This window comes from Cebus imitator, unplaced genomic scaffold (assembly GCF_001604975.1).
Source record: "Cebus imitator isolate Cc_AM_T3 unplaced genomic scaffold, Cebus_imitator-1.0 Scaffold443, whole genome shotgun sequence".
Classification (NCBI taxonomy): Eukaryota; Metazoa; Chordata; class Mammalia; order Primates; family Cebidae; genus Cebus; species Cebus imitator.
Window position 1 is genome coordinate 217,249 of NW_016107758.1, and position 11,785 is coordinate 229,033.

General features: G+C 52.1%; 1 protein-coding gene across 1 annotated transcript in view; it reads right to left on the minus strand.

The window, feature by feature from the left end:
- Positions 1 to 6,694, minus strand: part of GAL3ST2 (galactose-3-O-sulfotransferase 2) — a 30,972-nt gene extending 24,278 nt beyond the window's left edge. The window contains exon 1 of the mRNA XM_017510715.2: positions 6,621 to 6,694. Within this exon, the coding sequence (XP_017366204.1) occupies positions 6,621 to 6,649 (29 nt within the window). The 5' untranslated portion in view covers positions 6,650 to 6,694. The remainder of the gene's footprint in view (positions 1 to 6,620) is intronic.
- Between the last annotated feature and the right edge of the window lie 5,091 nt (positions 6,695 to 11,785).

An 11,785-nucleotide genomic window follows, 5' to 3' on the forward strand; every position in this document is an offset into this window, starting at 1 on the left:
AGTAGAGACGGGGTTTCACCATGTTGACCAGGATGGTCTCGATCTCTTGACCTCGTGATCCACCCACCTCGGCCTCCCAAAGTGCTGGGATTACAGGCGTGAGCCACTGCGCCCGGCCTGTTTGCATTTATTAATCAAGCAATTTCATACTTATCCCTGCCAAATACCATAAGGTGTCAAAATCTGGCAAAGAGGCTACAAAACTATAAACCCAGCCCAAAATGGAATGATCTTTACTTGTGTAATCTTTAATAAAGAATACATTAATATTGGTTTAATGAAAATAGCTACAGCCTGAATTTAGTAAGATTACCATAACTTCTAATCCTGTGGCTTTAGGCAGTCCACTCCACAGGCAGTAAGGAAGTTTGGTTTGGGAAAGGTCTGTTATCATTTTTGTTTCAAAACTAAACTATAAACTAAGCTCCTCCCAAAGTTAGTTCAGCCTACACACAGGAACGAACAAGGACAGTCTGCAGGTTAGGAGCAAAATTGAGTCAGTTAGGGCAGAGCTCTTTTACTATCTGAGTTATAATTTTGCAAGGGCAGTTTCATAACTTTATTTATTTATTTTTGCCATAAACACAAAGCAGGACATTTCAGAACTTTAAATGATGAATATCACAGTTTTCATAAAAGTAAATGATTAAAATAATTATGTAAATGTATTAGGATAAATACTTGTAGACAAACTTGTCATAATTTAGAATCTAAAGTTATATTAAAATAGATAATAGATATTTCATTATTTGAGCATTTTCTAATAAAAATATTGTAGGAAAACATTCTGGCTAAAAAAATAATAATAAAAAGATAAATAATTTTTGTCTAATTCAAAGCTTACTTAAAGGTTATGTATGAAATAAGATAGTTATAAAAAAATAAAGAGGTTTCCTTGGTAAGAAAGCTTAAAGATAAATAATTTCATATTAGAAAGAATCTTGTACGGTAAATTTAGCCCTAGACTAAAATGACTGGTTGTTTAAGAAAGAAGGGATGTTCAGGACAAATCAGAAAATCCAAACAGGTTATGAATGATCTATGTAAGTCACAATAAGAGGGTTTATATTTAAAAAAAAAAAAACTTTTATATGCTCAAGTTGTCATATTATTATTAAGCTTTGGTTTAGAAAAAAAACTGGGGTAAAACTTTTTTTTTTTTTTGAGATGGAGTTTCACACTTGTTGTCTAGGCTGGAGTGCAGTGGTGCCATCTTGGCTCACTGCAACCTCTGCCTCCCAGGTTCAAGCAATTCTCCTGCCTCAGCCTCCTGAGTAGCTGGGATTACAGATGCCCACCACCACGCCCAGCTAATTTTTTGTATTTTTAGTAGAAATGGGGTTTCATCATGTTGGCCAGGCTGGCCAAGCTGGTCTCAAACTCGTGAACTCAGATGATCCACCTGCCTCAGCCTCCCAAAGTGCTGGGATTACAGGCATGAGCCACTGCATTCAGTCTTAAACCTTTTAAAATTAAGGTTATCACAGCCGCATATCTCTCTGTATGCACTTTTAAAGTACTTGTGACACTGAGTTACAGGACTCTGACCCCCGGGTGTGAAAAGGACACCAAGTCTTGCTGCATTTTAAATGCTGACAGTAATTAAAGCCCAATCTTCAGGTCTGGTAGAAGATGACAATAAAAATAAACTGCATTCTTGAAACACAGAGTCAGAAATTAAAGCTACTCAACTCTTTGCAGATGGGTGTGGTGCTATATACCTGTACTCCCAGCACTTTGGGAGGCCAAGGCAGGTGGATCACCTGAGTTCAGAAGTTCAAGACCATCCTGGCCAGCATGGCAAAACCCCATCTCTACTAAAAATACAAAAATTAGCTAGGCATGGTGGTAGGTGCCTGTAACCACAGCTACTCCAGAGGCTGAGGCAGGAGAATCGCTTTAACACAGGAGGTGTAGGCTGCAGTGATCTGAAATCACGCCACTGCACTCCAGCCTGGGTGATGGAGTGAGACTCCATCTCAAATAAATAAATAAATAATAAAATAAATAAAGCTATTCAACTCCCAGGGAGTTTTTCAACAAGGCCCACGGACTATCATAGAAAAGGCGGGCACGTGAGATTATAAGGGCTGATTCTGAGAGATAAAATGAGTTCCATTTGCCTATAAATTAATCATTAATGTCAAAGACATGCTGACACAAGACCAGTATATGGACCTGTGTCAGATTCGCAAGGGTTTCTTAACACATAAATGAAAGTTATAAAGGCTTATGGAAGTTATTTCTTACAGTCCATATTAAAATGTTATAGATAGTTTATAAAATTTTGAAAAACAAATTAAATTGGCTTCATGCTGTTTTTATTAGGGCTTATTGTTTGGAACATTAAGTCTCCTCTCTCAAAGAATGAAGGCTTTTGTCTTTTTGAAATCCTTGAGTTATCACTCTGGTTAAATGAATGATCCCGTTTTGTGATGTTAGTATTTTAAACCTTTGGTGCTTGACAAAACTTTCCAAAATCAAATTATAAGTTATGTCTTTTTCTGACCTAATTAATCCCTTAATACATTAGGTTCTCTAAAGTCCAAAAATGACATCGTTTGGCTTATTTGGTATAAAAATCTTACAGGAAGCATTGTCAAGTTTGAAATGGTATTTGGTTTTCTTTAGGATGTATTTCTATAAGTATGTTCTTGGTATGTGTTCCAAAATTATGAGAAATTTCTATAGTTCTGATATAACTTAATGTACATTATCAATAATGTATTTATAATTCTTATGTTAAATTATAGTGTGCCACAGAGATAACAAATTTCCTTGTCAATTGTGCCTTTGACTATGGCTACCCTGAAACTTTTTGTCATTCATGGACAGTTGTCTTGTTTTGGTCCTCTTTAAGGTGGTTTTATAATCAGCCATAGAATTCTTAACAGGTGTTCTTAAATACAGGGTTCTGATACGTTGGAGACAGAGGAATAAACTTTCAGGACTCTCATAAAGAGCTGAAATGTTCATGAATATCATGCAGAACAGGAATTGACTGCATAACTGAACTGATAGAAGACTAAAGTAATCTTTTTAACTTTTTTCTTAAAACGTTGCTGATCCTTTGTCTTTTAGCATTAAGAAAATTTTTCTTTTACGTTATTACAGCTTTTAACAACTGAGTATTGTCCTACGAACAAAATTTGGAGCATATTTGTTTTTCTCTACCTGATTTCTCCAGAATTTGGAAACTATTTGTGAGCATTTTTAACTTATGACAATATAGTTATCTGCATAAGTGCAATAAGACTCTGTTTTCATTTGTAACAGGACCCAAATGGAGAAACTGGTTATTTTACCAAGACTGACTGGAACGGTGTGCTTTTCTTTAAGGACTCAAACTTGACTTATGGACCCAATAAAAGCCCCTTAGAAAAACTGGCCTCATACCTTTGTCTACACAGTCCCTGTACAGGGTGCCTGACTTGTGGTAAGCAAAGAATATCACTTTCTGACAGGTTCAGGAGTTCCAAGTTTATCTTGGATCCTCAAGAGGAGAGGATCACCCAACTCATAGATATTTGATGGCACAAATTGGTGGCAGGACTTGGCTTTAAAAAAGTCTTATCTGAGATTCCTCCTATGGAACAATGTTCCATCAAAGCCTATTTAAAAGCCCAAGTAGGACAGGTATGGTGGCTCACACCTGAAATCCCAGCATTTTAGGAGGCCAAGGTGGGCAGACGACTTGAAGTCAGGAATTCGAGACCAGCCTGGCCAACATGGCAAAACCCCATCTCTACTAAGAAATACAAAATTAGCTGGCATAGTGGCATGCACCTGTATTCCCAGCTACTCAGGAGGCTGAGGCATAAGAATCACTTGAACCCAGGAGGTGGAGGTTGCACTGAGCTGAGATGGCACCACTGCACTTCAGTCTGGGTGACAGAGGCAGACTCCATCTCTCCCTCCCCCGCAACAAAAAAAAGCTTATGTAAAAAGTAATTATTCTTGTTGCACTGTATACAAATAATTAGGCCAAATATAAAAGAGCAAACCAATCCTACCATGATTTGTCTTCAGTAAAAATGGGAAACTGGAGAGAGAAAAATTATATTTCTTTTTGTTTTTGTTTTGTTTTGTTTTTGGGATGGAATCTCACTCTGTCACCCAGGCTGGAGTCCAGTGCCACAATCTCAGCTCGCTGCATCCTCCAATCCCAGGTTCAAGCAATTCTCCTGCCTCAGCCTCCTGAGTACCTGGGATTACAGGTGTGAGCCACCATGCCCGGCCAAAAAATTATGTTTCAAAAACTATAGTACACCTGTTGTTGGATTCTAGTCTTGCCTAACTTTTTTAAATTTTTACTATTTTCTACAGTTTGGACCAAATTGTAATTTTTCTTGGCTACAAGTCTTCAAAATAATGTTTTCAATTTTTTTCTTTTTTTTTTTCCTATCTTTCCTAATTTGGAGTAAGATAGACAACTTAAACTTCAGAAGGAAATAACAGAAATCTATTTACATGCATAAGCCACTTTCATGCCTGCCTACTGGTGTATGGACTTCAGAGTAGTGTGGCCTATATAGATTTTTCAGGATTTTTCTTTTGTTTGTTGTCGTTTTTCTCCCATTCTTCCCCTAATTTCTCTTCCTAAGACACAAAGCTTCACAACCTCCTAAAAAATGAGCTTTCCTAGTAACTCAGGACCTGACCGTCTGGGAATAAACTATCCTTTGGATAGGCTGAAATAAACTCAAAAGATCACAACCATTTATCTCTTAACTACCTCTGACCTGGAAGCTCCCTCCTGGCTTCCAGTCTTCCAGCCTTTGCTTCAAGTGGTGCCACCTTTCCAGACAGAACCATTGTTCATCTTGCATATGCTGAGACATCTCATGTCTCCCAACAATGTATAAAACCAAGCGTGCTCTGACCACCTTGGACACACATCATCAGGACTTCCTGAGGCTGGGTCACGGGTGTGTGTCCTCAACCTTGGCAAAATCAACTTTCTAAATTGAGACCTGTCTCAAATGTTGGGTGTTCACACTGGCATGGTGGCCCCCATGGGCTCTGTACCACATCTTCTCTGTTCATGAGTCCCCTCCCCACCAAAGATACCTGGCCACACCCCAGGGAGGCAACTCCCCCAAGTTAAATTGCCCCAAACCTTGCTATAGCTCAGAGTTTGGTGCCCGAATCATCACCAGCCAGCAAAACAAAGGATCGGCAAGGACCCAAGTGGGCACTTTGCCTGGCAGTGTGGATTTACCATGGCTGGTGGTTAAGACTGGGCCTTGCTGGCATCTCTCCTCTGGGCAAAGTCTCTCCTTGGCTCTGGGCAGCTCCTTGAACCACCGGGTGGGCAAGGCACCTGCCTGGCTGCACCACCCATCACCATCCCCTTTGTCCCCAGGCTCCTTCCGTCCACAGGCCGCACAGGCTGGGCCAAGCAAGGTGAGCCTCCCACACTTGCCCAATCCCAGGAAAACACATGGGAGGCTCAGGAGGCTGTTGTCCAGGGCTGTGGGGAAGTGACTCGGGGCTTCCCTCCGGGGGGCGGCACACACAACCCTATGTTCAGTGGAGCCAGTGCTCCTGGCCATAGCGTGGGTCTTGCAGCCTGCAGGGACCTCTGCAGGGAGCCCACCCTGCCAGGCACTGAGACCAGGAGCCGAGGAGCCTGTGCCCTGGCCTCCCCCTGGGACCCTTGGCCGCAGTGCCTCCCAGGTCTCACCCAGAGTCTCAGCTGGGGTCAGGCACACCCGCTCTGGCCGACCTAAGGTAGCCCCGGGGCAGCCAGAACACCTCAGCTTGGCCCCCAGCTAATCAAGTGAGCCTGATCCCCCAGCCCCTGAGCCTCCTCTTCACAATGTGGTCACAACGTCCACAGGAGAGGACTCCTAAGACACCCAGGCCAGACAGCAGGCCACACACCTCTCAGCCCTCAGACGGGTTCCTCAGCCAGTGTCCCAGCAGCTGGTCCCAAGTCACCCCTTAAAGGAAGGTGATCGAATTCATGACGGCAGGTGCCCTGGGGAGGCTGGGACCTGCAAGGGCAGGAGCAGCTCCAACCTGCCTTGGAAACCCCAAACAGATAGCAAGCAGGAGAAGGAAAATGCAAGGCATTTCTAGCCACACCCACATCCCCTCCAAACCCAACTGGGAAGAAATACACCTCCTCTCTGTTTATAGAAGGGAGATAACACAGCAGAGCCCAGCCTCCCCCTCACCACCCACAGCTCCAAGACCATCCTAAAGCGCACACACAACCGACGTCCCAACAAGCGCCAGGCACTCCCACCAACACGGCCCAGCCCCGGGCCTGAGTCGCAGACCGAGGCCAGGAGGTCCCCAGCCCAGAAGGTCTTGCCCTCCTCGGCCATCCCCGAGCGTCTCCATGCCACAGTATTGGGGGGCAGGTTTTCCACGGGGCCCCACATCCAGGAACCCCCAAATACCCATAACCAGCCTCAGGCCTGGGCAGGAGGGGCCCCTCTACTTCCGAGATGAAGTCACAGCAGGTGGACTGAGGGAAACATGAGGAGGAAGAGCCTCCAAATCCCAGTAACTTCCTTTGAAAGACAAGCACAAAACTCCCTTCTGTCCGTCTCAGAATATCCACAGATCAAGCGCTTTGGCCACCTAGGAGGGCCCAGTTGCCCCCTTACCTCTGCAAGCCGCCCAGTGTGGACATCATCTTGGCCTCAGGCCTCCAGTGAGGGGAGAGCCGAGGCTTGAGCTCCCCGAGGTCCCACCGCCTCGCCCCTGCCGGCTTAGGCTCCCCGAGGCGCAGGCACAGATGGGGTGAGGCTGCGGGGCAGAGTGAACTGAAGAATCCCCAGACGCTCACCTGCCTGCCGGGGCGGGAGCCACGCCCTCTCCCCACACCTCCATCCAGGGCTTGGGCTTAACTGTTCTGTTCTCGAGAACTGGCTGAGGGAGTCTGGGGCACCCTGGATGGGCCCCTGTGTTCGCCAGGCCCTGGGAGGACCTGCCCCCGACTCCCCGCCCTACCCTCAGGGTCCATCCCCAGAGGGCTTGGAGGGAGCTGTCCCCACAAGGGACGGATTTGGTGGGCCCCAACAGCATGGCGAGGGCTTCTGAACTCAGAACTTAGGACCAGACACAGAGGAGGGCCGAGGGCCAGGCAGCCATTGCGAGGATGAGCAAGGAAAGCCCAGCCGGATTCCCCGGCTTCCTCCCCTCCCCCTCATCCTCTTCCTCCCCTCCCCCTCCTCCTCTTCCTGAGCCTGCTTTACACTAGATGAAAATCTGACTTTTTAAAATCTTGGGCTGGACAATAAGCTTTGAAACAGGACACGGAAGTAGAAAATAAATACAAATATTTGTTTAGATTTTACTGCATGAAAGTTCATTTCCCTCTTCAGGAAACAAATATAATTCTGAGTCAAGCAGCCAGGGACACGCGGCAGCGTCGTGGCCAAGAGCTAGAGCAAACCCACAGGAAAAGCGCGGATGCCCACCGAGCCACAGGCCACGAATCGTGCCGTGCTGCCTCCTGCAGCCCTAGTGCCCGCCATGCCCTCCAACGCCATGCTCTCCACACGCTGGCCACCGTCCCACAACCCTTCCCTGTCGGTGCCAACCCGGCCTGGATTCTGGGATTGGCCCCAGCCAGGGCCTGGCTCAGGCCCCCTAGCCACAGGGGCAGAAACGAGGTGGCTGAGGGGCTGGGAGGAGGGGCTGAGTAGACATGGACTCCCTGGCATCAGACACCCTGGGCTGGGCGGCTGGGACAGCCCCTCCCACCGGGACCTGGCCCCGCTGTGTGGCTGCCTGCAGAGGCCCAGTGCCCCCAGCCTCCCTTCTCCATTTACCTGCAACTGCAGCCCAGGGGCCTGGAGCCCCCGCCCCTGCCTGGGCATCTCCCTCCAGCTGCTCTGTCGACCTCCTTGGCCCGAGTCTGTGGGAGGGGCCGGCAGCGCCATTCCCAGTGCTCACGGCAGGCGGGAGGACGCGGGGCCTCGCTGGCATGGCTGGGCAGCTCTCCACCCGGCGCGCCCCGCGCCTTCCACATTCCACTGTCCAGAGACATCTGTGTGGGATCTCGCTCCCCCGTCAGGGAGCCTCCCCAGCTCCTTCCACCCAGCCTGCCCAGGGCACCGCAGGCTCAGCCCAGGAGCAAAGCAGATGGTGCCTCATGGGCCTTGACCCCAGAATCCCCTTGGCTGAGCTGCGCATTACAGACGGTGGGGCCGGTGGGCAGCGACGTGCCCAGGGACACTCGCCCAAGGGTCACAGCCAGGCACCTCCCTCCTGGGTCCAAGTCCCCAGCTCCCCAGACCCCAAGTGACTTATGGGCCTGAGCAAGGATGGGCCTGGGGGGGGTTCCTCAACCACCAGCCACCTTCAACCACCTCTCCGGGGGCAGACAGCGTGGGACAGTGCAGCGTGGCGTCAGCAGTGGTCCCAGCCCCAGGCCCAGCCAAGGAGGGAAAGGGACAGAGACCCAGCAGCCAAAAGGAGGAGGCTGCCTGTGACCAGTGGGGCTCTGCCAGGAGCCCCAGAGAGACAGGTGTCTGCCTGGCCCCAGCTCCCCGATAGGAATCAGCTGCTGTGGCAGGCCCCTGGTCCACGGTGACTCGGGAACGCGTCAATGCACACACCCCACGGCAGAGCCCTAACCTGGGGGGTGCTGGCCAGAGGCCCCTCAGCTGCTTTTGTAAGGGACAGCTCCACATACCCAGGAACCTGCCTCCATCAGCACTGGTCCCACTGGGAGGGCCGCGCCCAGCAGACCCAAGGCCGGCGGGGAGCAGCCAGGAGCCGGCAGGACGAACGCTCGTTTCCCTCTTCAGCCGCTCTGAGGGTAGGTGGGTGAGCCCAGGGCCACCTCGGGGCAGGGGCACGGGTACCCTAACTCAGAATACAGCAGACAAAGGATAGAGTTGGCTTCTGGGTCTCAGATCCCAGGTCCAGGGCTGCAGGAAGGAAGTCTCCTGTCCTGGGGCAGGCAGTGGAGTGGACTGTGGGTCGGCCAGGGGCTGGCAGGAGGGGGTTCCTGTAGGACTCCTCCTGCCCGCCCTCCACCATCCAGGGCCACCCACCCGCCCGCGTGCACACCCCCAGCCCTGCTCCAGTCTCTGCTTCCCAGAGTCGGGGGCGAACCCTCACCACCAGGAAGAACGGTTCTCACCGTTCCCCAGTGACGCCAGCATCCCTGGCCGCCATGCACCGTCCCCTCCCTGTCCCCCGGACCCCAGGGCCACGGAACCCGGGAAGGCGGCTCCAGGCACTGCACACTTAGCCAGAAACAAAGGGAGTATCACCCTGCTTCCTGGCCACTGTGGCCTCTGTTTGCACAGCCACTGGCACAGGCCGGTGGGGAGGGGGCGAAGCGGAAGCCAAGAGGCCGCCTGGAGGACCTGCCCACAGGCACAGGAGCAGACAGCCCAGCAGGACCCCAGCCGTCAGGCCATGCCCGGGCACACCCAGGAGGCGCCTCCTCACCTGTCCGCTGTCTAGAAACTTCACAGCAACTCTTGCTGTTCAGAAGGGCAGGTGGGGAGACAGGGCCTATGCTCTCTCTAGGGACTGCCCCTGCAGGGGTGGGCACGGGAGGGCAGAGCCCTTGAATGTAAGGCTGCCAGGATCACCACCCCTACCGGCCCCTGTGGCCTCCAGGGCCCTGCCCTGGTCTGTCCTCCCCACTGAGGTCCAAGAGGCAGCGTCGGGGAGCATGGCCAAGCACCCGTGCCTGCCCTGGGTCTGACCATCTACCAAAGCCGGGAGGGGCCTGGCCCAGGGCCTCAGCCTGGGGGCAGCCGGCCGCCCCAGCTCCTTGTGTGCATGTCCAAGGAAAAGTGGGCAGGAGGGCTCAGGTCTGGGATGTTCCACCAGGAGGAAACTGGCCCGGGGCCTGGTATGAGGAGGGCTCCCAAGACAGCCCCGGGTGCCCTGGCCCCTCCACCTGCTCCCAACCCTCAACTCGAGCTCCTGGTATCCCAAGGGCCCCGCCCTCCCCCCACCAGCGAGTGCCTCATCCCAGCAGCTATTTGCTCTCGGCCTCCCTGACTGGCTTTTTATTTGGGGGTCTTGCTCTGTCACCCAGGCTGGAGTGCAGTGGTGCAATCACGTGGGGCTCCCTGTAGCCTGGGCCTCCCTCCTGTACCTGGAACTCTAGGTGCGTCCCACCATGCCTGGCTCTACTTTAATTTTTTGTAGAGGAGTCTCACCATGTGTGCCCAAACTGTTCTCAAACTTCTGAGCTCAAGCAATCCTCCCACCTCAGCCTCTCAAAAGTGCTAGGATTCCAGGCGTGAGCCACCACGCCAGGCAATGGACCAGCTCCTTGAGGTAGGATAATTTTCCATTCCTCTGTCGCCTGGGTGGGGTGGACACAGCTACCACACAGGCAACTTCAGGGTCCCAGATGGTCAGCGCACCCCAAGGGACACAGGCCGGGGGTAGGGCCTTTGCAGGTCATAGGCACCCAAAGGCAGCGGGACAGGGCCTGAGCCCAAGAGCTCTGGAGGGCAGCCAGCATGAGGCCCATTGCTAGCAGGCTGACGCACCAGGACAGGTGGGCAGAGCTCTGGTCACTGGTTGGTGACATGCCTGCCATCTGGGCCCAGGCACGCTGCCCTGCAGACCCGTCACCTCTGCCTCCCACAGCCAGGGTCCTGATGAACGTGCTCCGGGGCCTGCAGGGCCACAGGAGCCCCAAACCCCAAACCCTTCCTCTGGGCCCTGAGTCCACAACCATCAGACACCCCTGGACCCCAACCACTCGCCCTTATGCTTTGAGGAAATTGGCTTTCCCAAGGGCGCTTCCAGGGGCCAGCTGTCCTGGGGTGGGTGGGGTGGGAGAGGCAGGCAGTTCCCTACCCACACTCCACTCCCCTGGGGCTGAGAACACCAGGCCTGCACCTTCTTCCCTCTCCGGAGCTGTACACAGGCAGCTCTGACCCTGCCTGGGGCTCCTCCCACCATTCCCTCTGCCCCCTCCTTGGCCTCAGCCCAGGGGCCCTGGTTGTGTAACACCTTCTCAGGTTGCAGCTTAGAGTTCTTAATGTGCCAATTACCGGCTTCTAATCCGAACACAAAGGCTGCCCCTCAGCACCTCCAAACCCCAGCGACCGTGGCCGGAGCGGCTGCTGATGGAATGGGGTCAGAACCCGCCTGGCCAGAGCCGCTGTGGACAGAACGGAGGGTCCAAACCCACCTTCCTCCCCACCTACTTGTTTCCATTGCCTTCCACGTGGCTGCAGGCTTTGTCAGAACCCCAGACTGAGGTTGGGCGGTGTGGAGTTCCTGCATTTCTTTTACACACAGCTGACCAGGGACACTCAACACTGTCACGTGGCCACCGACAGCTATCTCCGGGGCACCAAGGCCCGTGGCCTGCCTCAAGCAGATTCACCGAGTTCTCCCCCATCAGTCACTCACAATCCGTGTTCACCCTCAGGTTGTGAGGCACAGTCTGTATCTGGAAATCTGGGTCTGATCAGATTTTCCTGCTCTTAGGTAGAGAAACTAAGCAGGTTTCCAGTATGTGAGCATCCCTGGCTTCCCGGCCGCCACGCAGCGTGGGTTTCCTTGTAGCAACAGGCCGTTCCTCGGGCCAGCTCAGGCAGCCAGACTCTCACAGGCACCTGTGCTGCCTGGCTGTGTTGTACTTCCCATCATTTAAAGGCACAAAAGAGAACCCTGAGGTGGGTCTAAGAAGCCCCCTCCCCACTGCTGGATGAACTGCAGGTGAACACAGCAGGGCCCAGCCATGCAGCTCCAGGAACAAGTGCCCTGGCTGATGGCAGGGCTCGGGCCCAGAGTCACCACAGCCTCCTGGAGCCAGAGCCCCAGGGAAGAGTGG